The sequence below is a fragment of the Stigmatopora nigra genome, chromosome 7, assembly GCF_051989575.1.
Source record: "Stigmatopora nigra isolate UIUO_SnigA chromosome 7, RoL_Snig_1.1, whole genome shotgun sequence".
In the NCBI taxonomy this organism is placed as follows: Eukaryota; Metazoa; Chordata; class Actinopteri; order Syngnathiformes; family Syngnathidae; genus Stigmatopora; species Stigmatopora nigra.
In genome coordinates, this window is record NC_135514.1 from 5,126,133 (window position 1) to 5,147,009 (window position 20,877).

Genomic DNA, 20,877 nt, shown 5'->3' on the forward strand with positions numbered 1-20,877 from the left:
ACGGCATTGTACCTCCTCTTGTCAGAACTATTTAACTCACTTATTTGAAATGTCCCCTTTTTCTTCGTTAGGTGATTGTCTGGGGCGACTATGGACGCATGGACCATAAGTCTTTCATGGGAGCAGTTCAGATACTGTTAGATGAGCTGGACCTGTCCAACATGGTGATTGGTTGGTTCAAGCTTTTTCCTCCCTCCTCGCTGGTGGACCCAACTCTAGCCCCCCTGACAAGAAGAGCTTCCCAGTCCTCACTGGACAGTTTCTCACGGTCATAGCAGCGTGCAGGCTTGATAGCGTTGTTGTAGCAGCCAGTGTTGCGATGACAGGTCACACACCCCCCCCGGTTACACTGCATGCTTGATGTTGTGTCTTCTGAGCCTGTTTCTAGGGGAGCAAAAGTAATCCTGTGTTTTGAGCAAAAAGGTTGCACATCTAGTGCACGTGGCAAAGCGCATTGCAAACGTCAGGCGGCCAGGATTGCCAGGCGATGTGTTGTTGCTGTTGGGGGGGAAACTGGAATGAACTCCTTAGCACGAGGAATCTGTCATTTCCAGGTTTTCATCCAATTCGAAGCCATGGGGGTAAGTACTGGGAACAGCTAAACCAGTTCTACAGAAACCCTTTTTCGAATGAAAAAAACAACGTTTGGCTTTGATTTTATTTTTGGGTTTGTTTTAATTTGTTTATTTTTCCTGTTGTTGTCGGTTTTTTTATGTCTAAAGTGGTGACAATGGTTTTCACCAGATGCTTGGTCATGCCCTGCCAATAGGCCGAGCTGTAGGTGAGCTTTTTGAAGACCATTAGATGGGTGAAGTTGCTCTCAGCTTGATTCCACACTTCCCCAGTTCCAGAGAGAAAATAGCCTGCAGACTCTCAGTTTATGTGCTTAACCAAACTGTGCTGGAACGTCACCAGACAGAATCAATCAGAGGCAATATTGCAATGACTACAAATAATAAATAATGAGTGATCAAAGCCCCTGTGAAAAGATGTGCAATCTACCATCTAGGTTTCTTTCTTTTGCTTTTAATATAATGATATTGTATGGAAAAATATCTGCGGAAAAAAATGTTTTCCTTTTTCAGTTTATTTGCATGAATACAAATTTAGCTGAGTACAAAAAAAATATTTTTTCTTGAGGCTGTAACTCGCAAAAAGATGAAGAAAACAAGTAAAACAGCAGCCATTTCCAACAATTTCTATTATTTCTAAAGATACATTTCACTAGTGCATGATTTTCAAGGGGAATGAATGCAACATCATGATGAAGATAAAAGTCATTGGTTACCAATCTTTAGATCATTTATGAGTCAGTTAGATAAGGGAAACAAAAGAAACATTTTCGGATATTTAACTAATAAGGTTTTATGACAAAAAAAGTGATAATGAGACTAAATGTGAAAGATTTAGTACTTCATTCTTTTAAGAAAAATGCCTCAGATAAAGAATATGTGAAACTTGTTTCTCTTTTTATTCCTTCTCCCAGAGTACTTCACATTGTACTTTTCACTTCTACCATTGTCTCCTTATTGTGTCCAGATTTGGTCTGGTCCAAATTTGCCTATTTTACTGTCTTTTATTGTTTGGGTATACATTTCAGTTCAATTTTTATTTCGTTAACAAGCATGTTGAAAAGGATTTTCTGCAACATGGCTTGGGCACACCTTAAAGTAACTCAGCATGTTTTGATATAAGATGATATTTGAAATTTTTGCAGTTTCTTGTACAGTGCATGTCAAAATCATTCATTTTTCTCCCTCACATTTAATTCAAGGTTACACTAAATTCATTTCCAGTCATCCAATGACCAATATTGACGTTTTTAACAAAACATTCCACTCCTTAAGTCATATTTTTTTGAAGACATTGAGGAAAAAAAGTGACAAGGAAAATATTTTCTACTAAACAGGGGTGTTTTATTTCATTATTGTTGACAAACATGCAAAAATGTTCTGTACTGGTATAGCAAAAGGACTAGACTATACGTATGTAATCAAAAGGCAGCAAACCTGCAAAAAGAAGCATTGCTGGAGTACAATACAAGCACTCTTTATGAGGTGAACTAATCACAAGTTCAAATTACATGGAATATTGCCACAGAAAATGTTTTTTCTTGTTTTAATGAAAATGACATTAATTTAATATATTTTTGTTAGTTTTCTTTTAAAAGCCAAGACCTGGTTATTTTTTATTTTCTATTTTTAGTAGTTTTAAAAACGTCTCATGTATGGGAGGTATATGAATCGTATAGCTGCGATATGTCTGAATGAAAATAAACTGGGGCATTATTCCTTTTCCACATGGAGATAAAGAATTTTAATGTCCAATAATTTTTTTTGTCGCTGTAACAAGCTGCAGGATATATTTTACTTTTTTTGATTTCCATTGTACATACATACATAGATGTCAGAATTTAAATCAACACAAAATACCGTGACAAAACTCTTCTGGAGCAGGAAAAATGCCTCACCTGATGAAAAAGTTATTTATCTTTTTGAATGCCTTTTAATTTTCTCTTTTTTTTGTGCAATGTGTTAATGCCAAGGCCATGTCTTGGTTAAGTATGGTTGAGTACAGAGATTTATGTAAGTTATTTTTCAAATTAAAAATAAAAAAAAATGATATTACACTCACTCTGACTTTTGGCTTTTTGTAGCTGCATGTGAGCACAAACATTCATAGTGTATATTCTCATCTCATCTCGTTTTTTCACTTATTTACAAATTGTCTGTCAGCTTCCTTTCATTGCATTTCACCATGTTTTGCTGCTTCCAGGTGTGTGTTTTAATATTTAAGCATTTAACCAATAACATTTCAGCCATTATGTTTTGCCAAGATTAGAAATCTACCTGGAGGCTTTCACAATCAGTTCTGCAGGTCCTGCAACATAAAATAAGCGTTGATAAAACTGTTGCTTCAACCAGTCAGATTTCGAGTTGGCGACAGCAACGCCTTCTCGCAGACATAGGACACGTCATGGCTTTCACCAACTACGATTGGCTAGTGATAGAGTGGACTAGTCAGTGCTACCAAACTATGTGTCTCGAGCTGCACAAGCAAATATATGTATCCTAAATAATAATTCAATTGTATGAGGTTATTATTGATGTTTTTATGTGTTGCAGCTGTATCTGCGGTAAAAGTTTTATAGCCATAAAATAGTCATTGAGGGTCGGCTTGATTCAGACGTCGCAATTCTGAAGGCTACATTGTTTTCATAATAATGTGTATTACTCTAATACACGTTAGGAAAACAATGCATTTTTTGTGTCTATTTTTAATAGGTGTGACCGAGGTCAGAATTCAAATGGCCGCCGCCCCGGGGAAATCACCCCCCTGGCACGGTTGTAATGTTTGAAAAGCTGCAGTATTTGTATTTAATTAATAAATGCCACTAGGAAGTGGATTTTACCCCATGTTAGTGCAATTTTTGCCGTTTCGCGTATGGTCGCATATGGACAAATCGACGTTCATCGCCGTCTGTTTCCGGGGAATTGATACTCTGGGCCCGGTTCTGATATCTGAAAAGCTCCAGTGTTTGTATTTGATCACTAAATGCTGCTAGGAAGTGACTTTTACCCCATTTTTGTGCAATTTTTGCCGTTTGACCATTGACGTCCTTTGCTCTCTTTTTCCGGGGAAATCACCCCACTGGCCCGGTTGCAATGTCTGAAAAGCTTCAGTATTTGTATTTAACCAATAAATGCTGCTAGAAAGTGGATTTTATCCCATTTTTGTGCATTGATTTATTGATGATTTTTTTTTATGTGTCGCAGCTGTAGCTGCGGTCGAGGTTTTGTAGACAAAATAGTTTTGAGGGTTGGACTGATCCGTTGAAGGTGCTACGAGAAAACGCTCTGACCGCCTCTGACTTACACATACTGTTCACTGCAAGTCCTGATTCTCTTACATATTATTTGAAAAAAGATCATGAAGGTAGCAAATATTTCCGAAAGATTTAAAAAAAGAAACAAAATGCAAATATGTATGGTAAATGTTGATATATCCTTAGACACAAGAATTTTATCGTTGAGAATAGCCTCCTCACATGGCTAGCCTCGTGCAATTTAGACCTCATACCCAGGTTTGGTAAGCTCCTAGTACAGCAAATGTGTTGTGTATAAGCCAAATAAATGTCAGTTTAGTGAAAATAATGATTCTCAATTCATTCCCCAGTGTTTGAAAAGGCACAGCCACCATTGTAAATCTGTCTTCTTCCTTGTTCCATCCACTTCTACAAGCCAAAGTTAGTTGAGTTAAATAGCATGATTTGTTCCCTGCTGGCGAGATGATTGCATTCTTCAACATCAGACTGCAAAAGATCTCAGAGGGCTAAAGCTGTCGTGAATTTTGCTGCACGTGAGCGGGCAGTCACCGCCGGATTCAATGCACTTTAATATTGTACTACAAATATCTCACTAGGGCACTTTGCTCCCATGCATTACTGGTACTGACTCGTTTTGGCTACCTTACTCTTTCACAATCAATCATGTTATGACATTTGAGACCTTAACCAAAAGGTTTTTTCAGCGTTATACTTATTGTATTAAAAGAAAGCTGTACCTCTATATTTCTATATCTCTATAGCTCCATATATCTCTATATATCCCTATATATCTATCTATGTATCTATCTATCTATCTATCTATCTATCTATCTATCTATATATATATATATATATATATATATATATATATATATATATATATATATATATATATATATATATATATATATATATATATATATATATATATATATATATATATATATATATATATATATATATATATATATATATATATATATATATATATATATATATATATATATATATATATATATATATATATATATATATATATATATACATATATACATATATATATATATATATATATATATATATATATATATATATATATATATATATATATATATATATATATATATATATATATATACACACACACACACACATGCAGTAACAATTGTATCAAGGTAATACTACAAATTCTATTTTTATGATAGCAACTTATCTAGGTAAAGCTTTAATAACACTAGATTACAGTGTTACATTTGTCTTGTAAGTTAATTTTTACAAAATTAATATTGATTGTCATTTTGATACATCCTGCCTTGAATATTGTTTCTTGGAAATTTGAACAAAGGACAACTATGTTAACTTCATATTTGTTCCTTCTTCCATGTTGAGGAAAATAAATGCAGATGACTATTCAGTATTATGACAAATGACTGAGGTTAGCAACCACATCCTGTTCCAGCATTATTTAAAGCAAGAGCCACTGACACGCACATTATTAGATGCCCACGTACACACGTCAGCTTTGTACTACAAAAACAACCTTATGCGCGGAGCATCTAAATAAACTGGGACTGAAGACATGACGGTAATCAGAGGCCTGATTGACATGAGGATTTTGGCTGTGGATGTTTTTACCAGTTGTAACAGAGAGGGCTTCAGAAGAACCACAGTTCTCCTTTTCGCATGTGTTTTCCCAAGCCTGATACTCAGTGCCTTACTGCTCCTGTACCTGCTCTACACTTTGACTTGTGACTCCGCCGTGTCCACAGGGATTGCTGCCCTCCATGGGGTGGTGTTGACATTTGCCCTCTTTTTGTCACATAGATTACGATGCATGCTCACGCTATTGGTCATATCTCTTTTTACCAAGAAGAGCCGCAGTCTCCTGCTAACCGCTGGGACAAGTGTTGTTATCCTTGGGAATATCCGCAACACTTTGGAGAATATCACTGACTTGGTCAGGAGCATGATTTGTAACCTGAGAGCCAAGCAGGCGTCCATTGTTGCTCCCTTTAGAAACTACGTGGACATGTTGAAATGGCTGGCTGATGTATTGCAAGGGGTGACAGATCTCAAAGTGGTCAACCTGGATTCTCAGCTGAAGATTTCCCCCAAAGTGGACTTGAAACATTTTCGAGAGAGACTAAACCAAGCAGAATTAATGCTTAATCAAAGTGTCAAATATGCCGTGACCTTTATCAACGCGGTCTCCTCTGTGAAGGAACGTGTTTATCCTACCATGAGTTTACTCATGCTCATGATCTTTATAGCCTTGCACATACGTCATTACTGCAGTGATAAGATGTACAAAAATAATTTTATCAGCAGCAAATTCACACATTTTGACAAGAAGCAAAAAGAGGAAGGAAAGCAACACGTGCTTCCTCTCACATCAGAGGAAGAAAAGCTTTATCCTTCTCTTCCTTCCTTTCGTCCTACCGCCCGTGAAGGAAAAGCTCTCGTGAAGTTTGGCATCCCAATAATCTCCCATTTGGTTGCTTGGGTCATATTTATAACAGTGGATGCTTTATTCTATTATTTTGTTGTGATTATAACAACCAAGCTATCAGAATTGGAACCATTCCATGTTCCTCTGCTATTGAGCCTCAAAGTAAGTCTTTTGAACAAACTATTGTCACTTAGTGAAGAAATGCTTTGCAAGAACCATTTTAAAAAGGACTGATGATGACTGCAAACATTTCTAGCCTTTTTATTACCATTTTGTTCACAATATGAGTGGGTTTTGAAAGAACCTCTATGTGGAAACGCCTGGTGGCAATGGCCAACAACTCTACATGAATTAATTCTAAGCATATTTAAACTTTTTAAGTATTATTTACTCTATCAATTGCCCTTTAGGGATCAGCGTGGGTGTGAATAGTTGTCCTTTGTCTCCATGGCCCTGCGAGTAGTTGGCCACTGGTTCAGGGAGTCCGAGATCTGGTTCCTGTTTTTAGCTGGTATAGGCTCCAGCAACACTTGCGATCCTTGTGAGGATTTTCAGAAAATGAATGAAATGAAAAAAGTGCTGTCATATTTTCCCACCTCCCAATTATAATTCATATGGCTAAAACATTGACTGTTTGGGAGTTCCACTACCCAAGAGAACTGTCTCATAGTGATGGATTTGAACACCAATTATTGGAACCCAAATGATTCCATGACATCTAAAAAAAAAACCTCGCTATTTAGGATGGTACTACGATTCATTCTTTTAAATTAAAATATTAATTGTAGTCTCTGTTTCAAACGACATAAAAGCTTTGTCAGCCTTTGTTGTTGTTTTTTACATCAAATAATTTAATAGCAATTTTGATTTAAGTAATATAACTAAAATGCTTTTACCAATTTTGTCATACGCAGCTGGGTATGATGACAATTAGGCTATAATTGAGTCAATGATGATGACAAAGCATATGTCCGATTATTATTGTTAGCTGTTTTATGAAAATGAATTTGTTCAAATGTCTATAATAAATGACATACTGAACATAGATGTTTAAATCATAGAGTACTACTAATCTTACGCGACGAAGATTCCAAATATAATTTGTTTTTGTTTTTTTCAGGGTGTTGCAACTTTAGTTGGTGTACAGTTGGGTGAGGAGAACCACAAGAAGGACTTTTCTTATTCTATGACGCTGTTTGAGAGTCAATGCTTGCCCAAACCTAAACTTCTCCTCAACAACACCCTCGTCCCACTGACTACTATCTTGCTGATCTTGCTCATTATGGCTCCACTTGCAGCCAAGATGGTCCAGATGAGGCTCATGGTTTGTGAAAAGTTCTACTGCAGAGCTGCAGAGGAGAGAATCAAATACCTGCATAATAAAATTCTCAGGAAGAGGTTAAAAAAGAGGAGGGACAAAGAAAACAGCAACACTTTTACTTCACTGATCACTAAGGTATGGGTTACATTCATGCATAACTTGGAAAAACAATACTGAGGTTGCGTGTTGAATCTTTTTTTGTTTTCTATTTCAGCCACACTTCTGGTGTCCATTGCTTTTCCCAGATGAGGACAACTTTGTGTGAACAACTGATATGGTGCTGTTGAAAGAATTGTTTTCACTCAAAATCAAATTACAGTGAGAAGGACATTTAAGCTTTAAAACTGACTGCCATGTGAACACTGGACTTTTTTTTCTGACTGTTATATTTAAGTGTAATAGGATAAATTCTGTTGACTATGCATTTCTAGTTTCTTTTTTAAAAAATAATTACTAGACATTTGTATTTATTTTATTTTTTTAACAAGTTAATGCAGTACCTTTTCTGAGTAGACTTGTCTAAAATGTGGAATTGTCTAATTTGTTTTTGGAAAAAACATCGCTAATAACTGACAAAACACAAATTGATGCTGGCGTGTGCATTTCCCTGAAAAAGAAATTAAAGACACAATATATCATGTTCACTCAATAACAAGCAGTTTCTTGCGGTGCCATTACCAGAAATCTATCAACAGCACAGATAACAAGCTTTGATAAGATGAAATAAGAACGCCTTATCTTGTGTAGTGTATCTGATGCATTTGTGCGCAGGCTGAAACTGAGCACTTACATAATCCAAGACAGATGTCCCGTGCATGTGCAGTGAACAGGACCACCCTCCTCCCGCTTGCTCAGTCTTGTCACTATGCATTGACCTCATACAGGTGTTTTGTACAAGAACTTTCCATTCTGTAGCACACACCAGTGGGTAAAGCTTTTTGTTCCAACACTTAAGATATATAATATATATATATATATATATATATATATATATATATATATATATATATATATATATATATATATATATATATATATATATATATATATATATATATATATATATATATATATATATATATATATATATATATATATATATATATATATATATATATATATATATATATATATATATATATATATATATATATATATATATATATATATATATATATATATATATATATATATATATATATATATATATATATATATATATATATATATATATATATATATATATATATATATATATATATATATATATATATATATATATATATATATATATATATATATATATATATATATATATATATATATATATATATATATATATATATATATATATATATATATATATATATATATATATATATATATATATATATATATATATATATATATAGTCAGGATGTGGTCATTGAGTTTTAGACAAAAAAAAGCTTTACTGTATTGAGTATATTAAAATAAAAACATAACTGTGGTATTCTAAATAGTATGAGGAAGTGGTGGAGGCGTCTGAATTAAGAGGGAGCCGTGTGTGAGTCACACACTTCCACTGACCCATGAGGCAACCTGATAAGTTCACATTATGTCCCAACGGACCCTGTGGCAGAAAGAAACGTCAGCACGCCAGCCGCCAGCAAGCTACCACATGATGCTCACCGACAGCCGCAGACCTTTTTTACAGATGTAGGGAAGAATTGTGCTCCATTTATGGGCATAGATGGAGTGAATATGGAAATTTTCCATTCTCCTGAATATGCAGATGCAGATTCATTGTGGGTAAAAAAAAAAATCTCAATGATGTCAGTCTATTGCCGTTTCCATAAATCGTTCTCCAATCAAATGCAACAACTGTGGTACATACTACACAGCCAAGCATTTGTAGATAAATCAATAACTGTAGAGTTTAACTTATCACAAAATGCTGTTCCCTGTGAACTACATCCAATTACATTTTTCCACAATATATACCGTATTTTCCAGACTACAAGTCAGTTTTTTAAAAACGTTTGGCTAGGCCTGTGACAAATACTCAATTGCGACTTATGTGTTTTCCTTTCTCTCTGACTGACAGCTTTTTTGGCTATGAACTGTTTCTTTAACTGATGCTTATTTAGCCTGTTGTTCTCCATTTTACTATTATTACTTTAAATTCAAATTTAAATTGACATATGTTTGTTCTTGCTTTCCAGTCAAATGAAAAAATTGCTTAAAAAAAGAGTGACTCATACTGCAGTGCAACTTATTCTCTGAAAAATACAGTAAAACTGCTGATAATTGTATTTTATACAAGTCAGTAAAAGTCAACATTCCATTTGAGTTGAATGGACCTAGATGAATCCAAATGCCAACAAATTACGTAATGATGATATATTGCAATGTATATAATTGTTTAACCGTTGTAACAACTGTCAAAGAGAAAATACTGACTTGTTTGGGTATTGATGGTAGTGTTAGCATAAAGATGCAAGCACACAGCTCGAGAATCAAATTGGCTTTTATTTATTGGTTCAAAACAATAACTTTTCCGCCATATGGTTTTCGGACCACAGGTGTTGGTTGGCCCACCTGCAGGCAAAAGCAAAAGTAGAAAAACGGTTATGTGAAATCTAAATCAACTCAAAGGACAGGTGGCACCGTGGTCACATCCCAACCCTTTGTTTACAGTGCAAGGCTTAGGCTATTCATTATTATAGTACCTTGTTAGTTACTTGCTATGAATGACCATAGAAAATACTGACAATAGAAAACATTGGGTTTTAAATCATGATGAACTTCCCCCCCATCCTCCAACTAAAAGTTAAAAGTCCCATGCTTCCTCATTAGATACTAACTCCTAAATGCATTATGAAGGTCTTGCTTGTTACAGACAGAGGTTTAATGAGTTAGTTCATTCATGTAAGATTATCATCAGTGGTTGATGACATTGGATTAATAATGCTCTGGCCTCAACCACTATAAGAATATTATTATTATTTCAGCCCATTTGCATCACACGAGACTTATGGTACATTAGTCTTTATTTAGGCATAAAATTACAATGCTGATTTTAGGTATGGAATGATTAGTTCAGTGTGCTTGAATGTTTATTTACTAATCATTAATTTTGAGAGCCGGTTCTCCTCACGAGAGTCACAAGGATGCTAGAGCCTATCCCAGCTAACTATAGGCCATGGGCAGCAGGTAGGGAAAACCTTGAATTGGTTAACAGCCAATCAAAGTCACACTGAGACAATCAACCATTCACACTCGCACTCATACCATTTTAGAGTGTCCAACCACCCTACTATGCATCTTTTTTGGATGTGGGAGAAAACCAGAGTAGTACCCGGAGAAAACCAACGCAGAGGACTAAGAGCATGTAATGTACACACAGGAAGGTTAGAACCTACTTTGAGGTGGGCATACTAAAAGCTCAGTTACTGGGCCGCCCTGTTGATTTTATTTTAATATTGGAATTAAACACAGTCTTTTATTACCTTACCTTTACTTCCGTAAGCAGCATTTTACGTTGTATATATATTACATGTACATTGACCCCTTCACTCAATAAAATGTGACTTTGACAGTGTTTGCATATCCCACATTCCAAAGAGATGCATGGTAGGGTGATTGGACACTTGGCCCTAGGTATGAGGGTGAGCGTGAATGGTTGTCTCTCTCCTTGTGCCCTACAATTGGCTTGCCACCAATTCAGAGTGTCCCCCACCTCTGGCCCCAAGTCAGCTGGGATAGGCTCCAGAACTACCCACGACCCTAGTGGGGATATAGCGGTTCAGAAAATGATGTATGAGATGAGATGTTTGTATAACGCTAATGTCAAAGTGTAGTCAGTTGGTCTAATTATCCAAATGCCAATGTCAAGTGACAGCACTACGACAATATCTTGACTTTTCTTATTTTTAACTAGCTATTTTGTTTATACAATATGATATTCTTGACATTTATAACTTGTGAAATTTATCAATTGTATGACACAGTTATATTACATTTACTGACCTGGTCTCTCTGTTTGATTCGTTTGTAGACATATTCAGAAAAAGGTTTTCTGTGGATGAATCTGCCAGAGCCAGGTGTTGTGTTCAACTGCCCATTCTCATATACCACTTTACCCCTGGAAATAGTGATGACTGGTACTCCATGACACTCCATGCCCTCAAAGATGTTGTAATCCACAGCCTGATGGTGTGTCTTGGCTGAAATTTTCCTGTCAACACACAAGGTGCATGAACAGGTCTGCTCACAATAGAAAAAAATATGCAACACTGAAGTATTAAGTGACATCCCATGACAACAAAAACTTGAAATACAGTAAAGTAATTGAACTTGCTGCATCAGCAGACAGTTTGGAATTGACTTTCTTACACCCGACCAATGGTACCAAACATAAGGGGTTTTCTGCGTGACAGGCATCATCTTGCTCATTATTACTGTACATACGGAATCACATTCTTTTACATTAAGATTGGCAATGTAAACCATAAATGTGTGAGTTCTGTGATTCATCACTGCACTATGTATCAGTTTGGTGTCCACCGTCACAGACATTCAGTCGCCCTGCAGAGCTCAAAATGATAATAAGTTAAGTACCCGCAAAATACTACGAGACAAATAGGGTCTGACAGGAGCTCAAAAGGAACAGGAAGCAAGAAACTGGAAAACTTACGAAGAAGTGGAGCAAAATTAATTCACTGCCTAACATTGACAACACCATGAATTGGTGGACAGACGATAGCAGGGCACGAGGAGACGAACAATCATTCAAAATGCATGTTTTTGTAATATGGGAGGAAGCCGGAGTACCATATTTACTCGCATATAAGCCGCACCCTGAAAGTTGCCTTGACGTTTTTTAATTTTACAATATCTTGTGAATAAGTGGCCCCCTGATTCCCAATTTGCACCTCCATATTGATGGGTTTAATAGGAGTACAAAAGTGTTATTTTGAAGGGAAAATCCTAAGAAAAATCATCACAAGTGGTATTTCTGAGATACTGTATGAATCATAAGCACATTATTAGGGTCAATATCATAGGGCAGTTAATATGCCTGTCTTTGTAAATGCAAAATATGCAAAAAAAATCAAATTAGTCCGCAGATACTCGACCTTACTAAGATGATTTGAAGGTTCAAAACTCCGCCATGTCAAGTGCATACTAATTTCATATTACCTCAAGTGAAGTCCTAAAATTGCTGATTAATGTTAAAGATAACTGCAATAAATCTCAATGGACAGGAATGAATTATTATATATTTTAGGCCAAATATGGCGGAAGGAATAACTGATTCACTGCATTGTAAATCTATTTAGTCATGCTTGGTGTGTCTCATTATACATATCCCCTGTCCATTAAAAAAAACACCACATAATTGCTAAAACTGAGACAAGTTGCATCGTCAACATCCTGCAATATTCCTACTTAGGCATCATAAGGTAATTGACTCAGCTTTGTCTGTGTTATGCAATGTTGTGTAGCCGCTGGCACCGGATGTTATGGAGTGACATGCATTGAGAGCAAATAATTATGCAGTTTTATGGATGACTTGATAGGAGCTGCAATTAAACACAAGAAACACTTGATCTGGAAAAAAAGTTAATCTATTGATATAGATTTTGCAAATGGTGATCAAAATGTGGTAGTGGTAGCTGTGTGGGCGTGAAAATACAGTATACTTTATATTTACTGTACATTGCTACAAAATGAGTTATTCTCCAATTCACATCAGTGCATAGGGAGGTTCCCTCAGGGGCTCAGCCCAGATTCTCTTGCGAGCAGAACAGCATGGACTCTTTTTAGATTACATAAGCATTTGTGTGTGTCTGTTTTATCGCAACTTCCTCCTCACAAAAACCACTTGTGCTGAGATTTACATTTGTTCATGGTAAGAGAAAAGGAGTTAATTCCAATTTGCTCCTGCATTTAAAGCTGTGACATTTCATCAGTTAAATTTTGATGACAAATAGCACGTTTTGGATTTTAAAAATATTGTGGTTTTCTTTCAAATCTTGATATTTATAAATGTATTTCCTTGAGAGCCATACACAGAATTTAAAATAGATACTTTTACGATAAGTATCTAAATTCTTTTAATACCATTCTTACACTGTTGCTAATCAATGAGTATATGCTGCACGCCTACGGGAGTCCAATGAAACGAAAAATTATGACTAAAGCAGCGCTAGACTTAGGGATGGCGCCATTTAAGTTTTGATGTGCCAACGCGAAGCTCCCATTGATCAAAAACGTGAGGTTGCCATTGATTTATGTAGCGGCGCCCTAACGCTAACCCTCCCACAACCCTTACAAGCATGTACGTTTCCCAAAGATGATGAAAAAAATGAATGTATTATTTTGATTATACTCACACAAACAAACACACCACACGGCATTCAATTTGAATGTGGGGTCCTTCCTTACCTTGTTGACTTGGGATCCCAAATAACCACATCAGCATCTGAATTCTTGGCGATGCGGCCTTTTTGAGGGTAGAAGTTAAAGATTTTCGCTGCATTGCTGCTGGTGACAGCCACAAATCGATTCTCATCCATTTTGCCGCTGTGCTAGGAAGTTATAAAAGTGCAAATAAGCCAGTTTGAGTGAGACAGCACAGTTGATAGCACTGAACACAATTAACAGACACGAGCCAAATTGAATTAGTGATTTGAAAGCAGTGAATCTTTGACTTTAACAGTGAAAAGAGACACACTCAGCTTTTAGTACAGTGGCACCTCAACATACGAGCACCCTGACATACGTGCAATTCGAGATACGAGTAAAATTTTGAGCAAATAATTATCTCGAAATATGAGACACATTTTCGAGATATGAGAAAGCCAGGTGGCGAAGACATGAGAGACTGTTTATGATATTAGCACACAGTTTATTTTACCTCTTTTTTTTCGTGTATAACAGATATCTACGAGCACTGGGCGGAGTGATGCATTTTTCCAGTGTTTTCCTATTGTGAGGACATTTGTGTGCATCATTTTTGGAATATTTTGAAGAGAATACAAAAGCAAACAGCCCATCGATAGTGAAAGTCAGGATGGAGCTGGGGCAATAAGAGCCAACCCGGGAGAAGAAAGGTATCAAACTTCCATACAAAATTAGAATTAAGTTTAGTGTAAAGTTAGATTAAATTTCTTTTTGAGTGTGTCTGCATCGTAATCCAAGTTCATTTAAATTTGTTAGTCTCTGGTCTAGAGGCGGGAGACACCCGGAATCGGTGGTTCATTCATTCCACGGGTGCAGCGACTTGGATTTAAACCCAGGACCCCAAAGGTGTAAGGCCCACGAGCTGACCACTCACAACATCGGACCAAAAAACAATTAAGCAAAATACAGGCACCAAACCGTAATGGGGACATACCACTCCTTTTTCCCAGATTACGGACATCCTGTCTTCCACGCCATTCACCCCATTCGGGATCTTAGTGAAGTCGTCTTTTCCAAGTGCTTTCTGACAAACTGAGAAGGTACAGTTGTCGGTCCCTGTCACACTGAGGTCATCACTAGCAAAAACATTAATGGGACAAATACAGTACATAGTATATCAGTAATAAAATATGTGAACAGTATAATAATCATAATGTTCAAATATGGTCAAATTACATTCTAATCTAAGCTTTGAGTTATTGTGTCATTTCAATCACATGCATATATCACTGTCGAGTGTTCCGACTTCGAGAACCCCAACACACTATACTCAGCTTTTTGCATTTATTTAGCAATTATATGTAATTTAGAATTTTAACTTAATAGTAAATGTTCATTACTGTATGGTGGATTACTGTTAGTATTTGTAAGTGTACTTTAGTACAATTCAAATGTTAGATTAGAATGGGGTCCAAACAGGACTCAAATATTTGAGAAGGAACAACATATGGTGTTTACTTTTAACTGTGAATTTTGCAGCACTTATTGTGTTATTTGTTGAGAGATGATTTCACCCACCTAGTTCATTCATTCAGATTCCATACCACTGATAAAGACAAAGGCCACACAGGGTGCTGGAGCCAATCCCAGCCAATACTCACGCATTTTAGAGTGTTCAACCAGCCTGCATGATGGCTGTGAGGCCAACACCCTAACCACTCACTCCACCGGGCCACCCGATTCTAGAGGATCATCCATCAATATATTCGAGAAATAAATCCGTTCATCAGGTACGTAGGAGAAAGCTAAGCGGCATTCGACTTGTCAGGTATTGGAAACAACTATGATCACTCCCATTCAGAGAAAAGAAAATTCATAAGGGCCTAAAATAAGACACCAACTGGAAAGCTCTCCACTATGCAGGCAGACACACTCGCTATTTGATCACCAATACATCAACATAATTCATGTTTTTAGTGCTACTCACTTGGCCAACAGGTCCATGAGGTACCCAGGAGTGCTGGGGTCAGGCCTAAGGGGAGGACCCATGACAAATGAGGCTGCATGGGCCCAGTCCTTGTGCCAATAGTGAGTCCCATCAGTTCCCAGGCCAGCAGCAATAGGCTCCCCAAAGACCACATGCCCTAAAAAGAAATGGATACTTTCACTTCAAGTCTGCTCAAGTGGGCCTTATTTATTGCAGAAGGGACTGTGGTAAAAGCTTTTACTTATAAGACATTTAAGCATTCCAAATCCCTGTATTAACCTAATTAGATAGTGTTGTGCTGATCCGACACCCACCATTTCTACGTGCATCACCCACCACCTTGGCTGCGGACTTGCTCATGACATGTACCACGTAGAGAGGGCAATTGACAGCGCTGGCAATGGTTATGGCTCTCTGAGTGGCCTCGGCCTCGACCTCCTCCGGCCTACATAATTCATGTCCTTCAGGCCCTGTGATACCCAGAGACAGCATCTTCTTTGACCCCTGTTATGTGCCGAAAGAGTGGAGGACAACAAAGGAGGATCACGGTAATGAATGGAGAGCAACTGCACTGAGTGTCATAAAATCTACAAGTCACATTAATCCACTCCTTATGCAGGGCTGCCAACTACTCCGGAATTTCAAGTTGCTCCGGATATTGAACGGAAACTCTGGGACTCTGCACTACCTCAGTAAACTCCGGAAATCCCCCAAATCTTTCGAAATAATAATAATAATTATTTTTTATTAAAGCTGGTAAGTCTTACCAATATGCCTGTTCGGATTAAGGCCAGAATGGATTGCAATTTGGGTAACATTTCCAATGAGAAACCAAGACACTCGCAGAGGTTTATTGGTTCATATTCGACAAAATATGCCATATGGAAGCGTCTCCAAAAGGACTGACATTTGTACCGAAATACAAAAAAAAACATATTTTTATTATGCTGTACTTTTTCAAAAGTTTGCACAAACACAATATTTCAATAATGTAAAAAAAAATGATAAGTACAGTTTTATTTACATTTTCCTATGCGTATTTTTTTTACATCTTATATCAATTTTGCATGTATCGCATTCACTCCGCAAATACTCCGGAAATGGGACAAGGGTACCCTTGAAATGGGGTCGACGGAAGTTGGCAGCTCTGCTTATGCAAAAGAATTAAAAATATCAGAACAGAAAGTGTCATTAAAAGAAAAATGTGACTGTGTTTCAAACATGGAGAAGGTGAAGTTAAAACTAACTATGATAGCTGCAACATTTCAGGCTTTAAAAAAAGAAAAATTACAAGACGTGAAGCCCTCTTGTGGTGTATCAGCATAAAAAGGGTCACGAAAAGAATGAATTTCTCTAAAACCTCTCAGAACGACTTTATGTGACCTCTTTCAACACGTGTATGTTTATCATGTAAATGTCACACCAACCTCAGCAATCAGGTCTCCATTCTCTGCATGCACTTGAGCTATAGCACCAATGGCCTTACATTGGGAAAAAGCGGCATACATTTCAGAATCCTGCAGCATGTACAAGTCTTTATAAGCCATGAACATCTTAAAGGAATTGACTCCTTTTTCTTTTGCAATAACCTCCATTTCTTGCTTCACCTAAAAAGGAGAGAAATTGTTATATATATCGTCATTGTTATGGTTTAGAACATGGGTTCGCGGCCCCATTGACGTCAACTCAATTTCACATGGGCCCGGCCATTTTAGATATAATATTTAGATTTTTTTTTTATAAATGCATTAAAGGAACTGGGTTAAAAGTCCTAAATATTCATTTTCTATGGATTATTTGAGGTTTTTTTCCTCAGCAAGAGAAAATCATTTATTTAATAATTGGTTTTAACTTCAAAAGGAAACCATTTTTATGATGTTCCATATTAAAGTGGAAAACAGAAAATATTTTTCTATATTTTTAGATTTTGCAAGATGATTTTTGACCTAAAATCACAGAAAAGTTGATTAAAAAATTGCAAGTATTGATGTAAAAGGGGGAAATCAGGAAATATAATATAGATCTAAATCTATCATTTTAATTTGATCCTAAAGCACAGAGTTGGCACTCATGATTTACTTTCCCGGACCACACAAAATGATGCAGCGGGCCTGATTTGGCCCCCGGGTCGACACTTTCACACCTGTGGTTTAGAAGAAGTTTGAAAAAGTGCTCCCCATGGTTTGTGAATATTCTACAATCAATGCATCGTGCTCCGGCCCTCTATTAAAAGCAATACTATACATAATTAGTAACTCGGTTCCCAAACTTTTTTGCAGGTTAGCCCCTTGGAAACTAAAATATTTCAGCTAACATGCATTTTATAATAAATTGGCTGTAAATCAACAATAAAATGAACACAAAAAACATTTTATTTTTGGAAAAATAACGGTGAGTTATCTGTGTACCCGTAAACCAGGGGTATGCAAATCGATCCTCAAGTGTAAATTATTTTGACGCATCTCAAAAAACCTCAGGCTTTGAAAAAATACTTTCTCTCCATTCGAAGACTGCATTTGTTTCCTAGAATGAAAAGCTAATAGACAATAAACGACTCAAAGAATGACTTCAAATGGTCAGCCATATATCCCAATCTCTGCAGTGTCTTATTTAGGTGTGAATGAGCAATGGGGAATCTATTCACCTGGTCACTCCACCAAGTGACAGCCATATGCAGTGAATAGTCAGAGCAAACTTTGCTGTCTGCTGCCTGGCGCCAAGTGTTGTATGCCTCCATAAGAGACTTTCCCTTTTGTGGGATGACAAAGTCCACAATCATTGTGGTCCCTCCTGCTAAACCAGCCTGTTAAGAGACACAAAAGTATTGAAAACTAACTATTATGAAGACCCTAATAATAATAGGCACTGGAATAATAGTAGGGAGTGGAAAATTCCAATAATTTCAATTAAAAAAAATCCACCGGAATAATAGTACTACTACTACTACTACTACTACTACTACTACTACTACTACTACTAATATTCATTATTTTCGGAACTTTCCACTGCCTACTATTATTCCGGTGCCTACTATTATTAATTCATTTGGAATTTTCCACTCTCTACTATTATTCCAGTGCCTACTATTATTCGGGTCTTCTTAATAATGAACAACTGTTCTGTATATAATTTCCCGACTTGCGTTTAAAAGGAGAATCTTGTTTTTTTTCTTTCTATGAAGCCAACAGTAAAAACTAAACAATTATACAATGGGACAATTAAGTATTTAGTCAAGCACCAAGTTATCCTACTTGAAATGATTAGAGAGGCCTATAATTGTCAACATGGATAAACCTCAACCATGAAAGACAGAATGTGGGGGAAAAAAGATATCAAATTGTTTGATTTTTAAATAAGTTATTTGCAAATCATGGTGGAAAATAAGTATTTGGTCAAGACCAAAAGTTCATCTCAATACTTTGTTATGTATCCTTTGTTGGCAATAATGGCGGCCAAACGTTTTCTGTAACTTTTCACAAGCTTTTCACACACTGTTGCCGGTATTTTGGCCCATCCCTACATACAGATCTCCTCTAGAGCAGTTATGTTTTGGGGCTGTCATTGGGCAACATAGACTTTCAACTCCCTCCACAGATTTTTTATGGGGTTGAGATCTGGAAACTGGCTAGGCCACTCCAGGACCTTGAGATGCTTCTTACAAAGCCACTCCTTTCTTGCCTTTGGCTTGTGGTTTGGGATTATTGTCATGCTGAAAGACCCAGCGACGTCGTCTCATCTTTAATGATTTTCACTCCAAATCTCTCGATACATATCCCCATTCATTCTTTCCTTTACACAGATCAGTCATCGTTGAAAATTACAGGCCTCTCTAATCTTTTCAAGTAGTAGTAGAACTTGCACAATTGGTGGTTGACTAAATACTTATTTGCCCGACTGTATTTGAAATACGGCAAGTTTTAGTCATAGGATCAGTCATGGCATCATTTTTTTGAGACTGACCCGATATTTCACATAAAAGTATTTTGTATCCTGAATATTTCTTATCAAAAGCATTCTTAAGTAGAGGCACTACTGTATTTTCTTGTACAGATAAGTAAGTCAACACTCATTTTAACATCATTAGAATGTTTCCGTTTTTTTGCGGGGGAATGCTGTACTTTTTCTACATCTCAAGAAATTATCAAATTTGAATAGCTAATGATTTTACCCGAGTTCCAATATTGAAGTCATCTACAGTCTGGGTGCCCATGAACTTCAGCTCCATGTGTGTATGCGGATCAATTCCACCTGGTATCACCAATTTCTCACTAGCGTCAATGATTCTCACACCACCTGGAACTTGAAGATTAAGTCCAACGTCCACTATTTTTCCGTTTTCGATATAGACATCGCTGATTACAGAAGCATCTTCATTCACAACTTTGCCTCCTTTTATCAGGATTCCACTGGGTTCTGCCATCCTTTCTATGCAAAAGATGAATGTCTGTATGAGAATGCGGAGAGGAGTTTACAAAGGGGACAGATACAACAGCTATTAATAAGTCACAGTTTAGGTTATGTTCCAAAGTTCACAGTAAAGAAGCCCGTTATTGAACACCTACTGAGGCCACTTTGGCACACTTTGTTTGAACTGACTTGAAATGAACCCCAAGGACAACATTCAGCAGGCCTCGAATGTTATGGGTAGAGTAAGCCACTAGAGGGAGCCAAATAACCACCCCCAAAAATCATTGGTTTTGACGGTTTTTTTTTAATGTAAGCGCATAAATACTCGGAAATACTTTTTTTGTTTAATGAATATTTTACGAAATATTTGGCAAAATCCCACGCGCACACACACGCACACACACTCGCCCATACGCACGCACGCACGCACGCACACACACACACGCATACGCGCACACACTCGCCCATACGCACGCACACACACACACACACACACA

At 36.8% G+C, this 20,877-nt stretch overlaps 3 protein-coding genes across 38 annotated transcripts in view; 2 read left to right on the top strand and 1 right to left on the bottom strand.

Moving 5' to 3' along the window:
- rims2a (regulating synaptic membrane exocytosis 2a) overlaps positions 1-2,633 on the top strand; it is a 99,044-nt gene extending 96,411 nt beyond the window's left edge. For all 36 annotated transcript variants that reach the window (XM_077721421.1, XM_077721422.1, XM_077721424.1 and 33 more), the window contains one exon: positions 72-2,633. In XM_077721421.1, the coding sequence (XP_077577547.1) occupies positions 72-275 (204 nt within the window). In that variant the 3' untranslated portion in view covers positions 276-2,633. The remainder of the gene's footprint in view (positions 1-71) is intronic.
- Positions 2,634-5,308: 2,675 nt separating this feature from the next.
- Positions 5,309-8,251, top strand: dcstamp (dendrocyte expressed seven transmembrane protein). The gene is made up of 3 exons (XM_077721250.1): positions 5,309-6,437; positions 7,396-7,731; positions 7,811-8,251. The coding sequence occupies exons 1-3, from the start codon at positions 5,406-5,408 to the stop codon at positions 7,859-7,861; spliced, it is 1,419 nt and encodes a 472-aa protein (XP_077577376.1). The 5' UTR covers positions 5,309-5,405; the 3' UTR covers positions 7,862-8,251.
- A 1,836-nt stretch (positions 8,252-10,087) lies between these two features.
- On the bottom strand, positions 10,088-20,455 carry dpys (dihydropyrimidinase). Its single transcript, XM_077720628.1, has 9 exons — positions 20,142-20,455; positions 18,618-18,776; positions 17,401-17,580; positions 16,288-16,477; positions 15,974-16,130; positions 14,981-15,122; positions 14,029-14,171; positions 11,608-11,815; positions 10,088-10,176 (listed from the first exon to the last, which is right to left on the bottom strand). Exons 1-9 carry the CDS (start codon positions 20,391-20,393, stop codon positions 10,111-10,113), a joined length of 1,497 nt encoding a protein of 498 aa, XP_077576754.1. The 5' UTR covers positions 20,394-20,455; the 3' UTR covers positions 10,088-10,110.
- Positions 20,456-20,877: the final 422 nt, after the last annotated feature.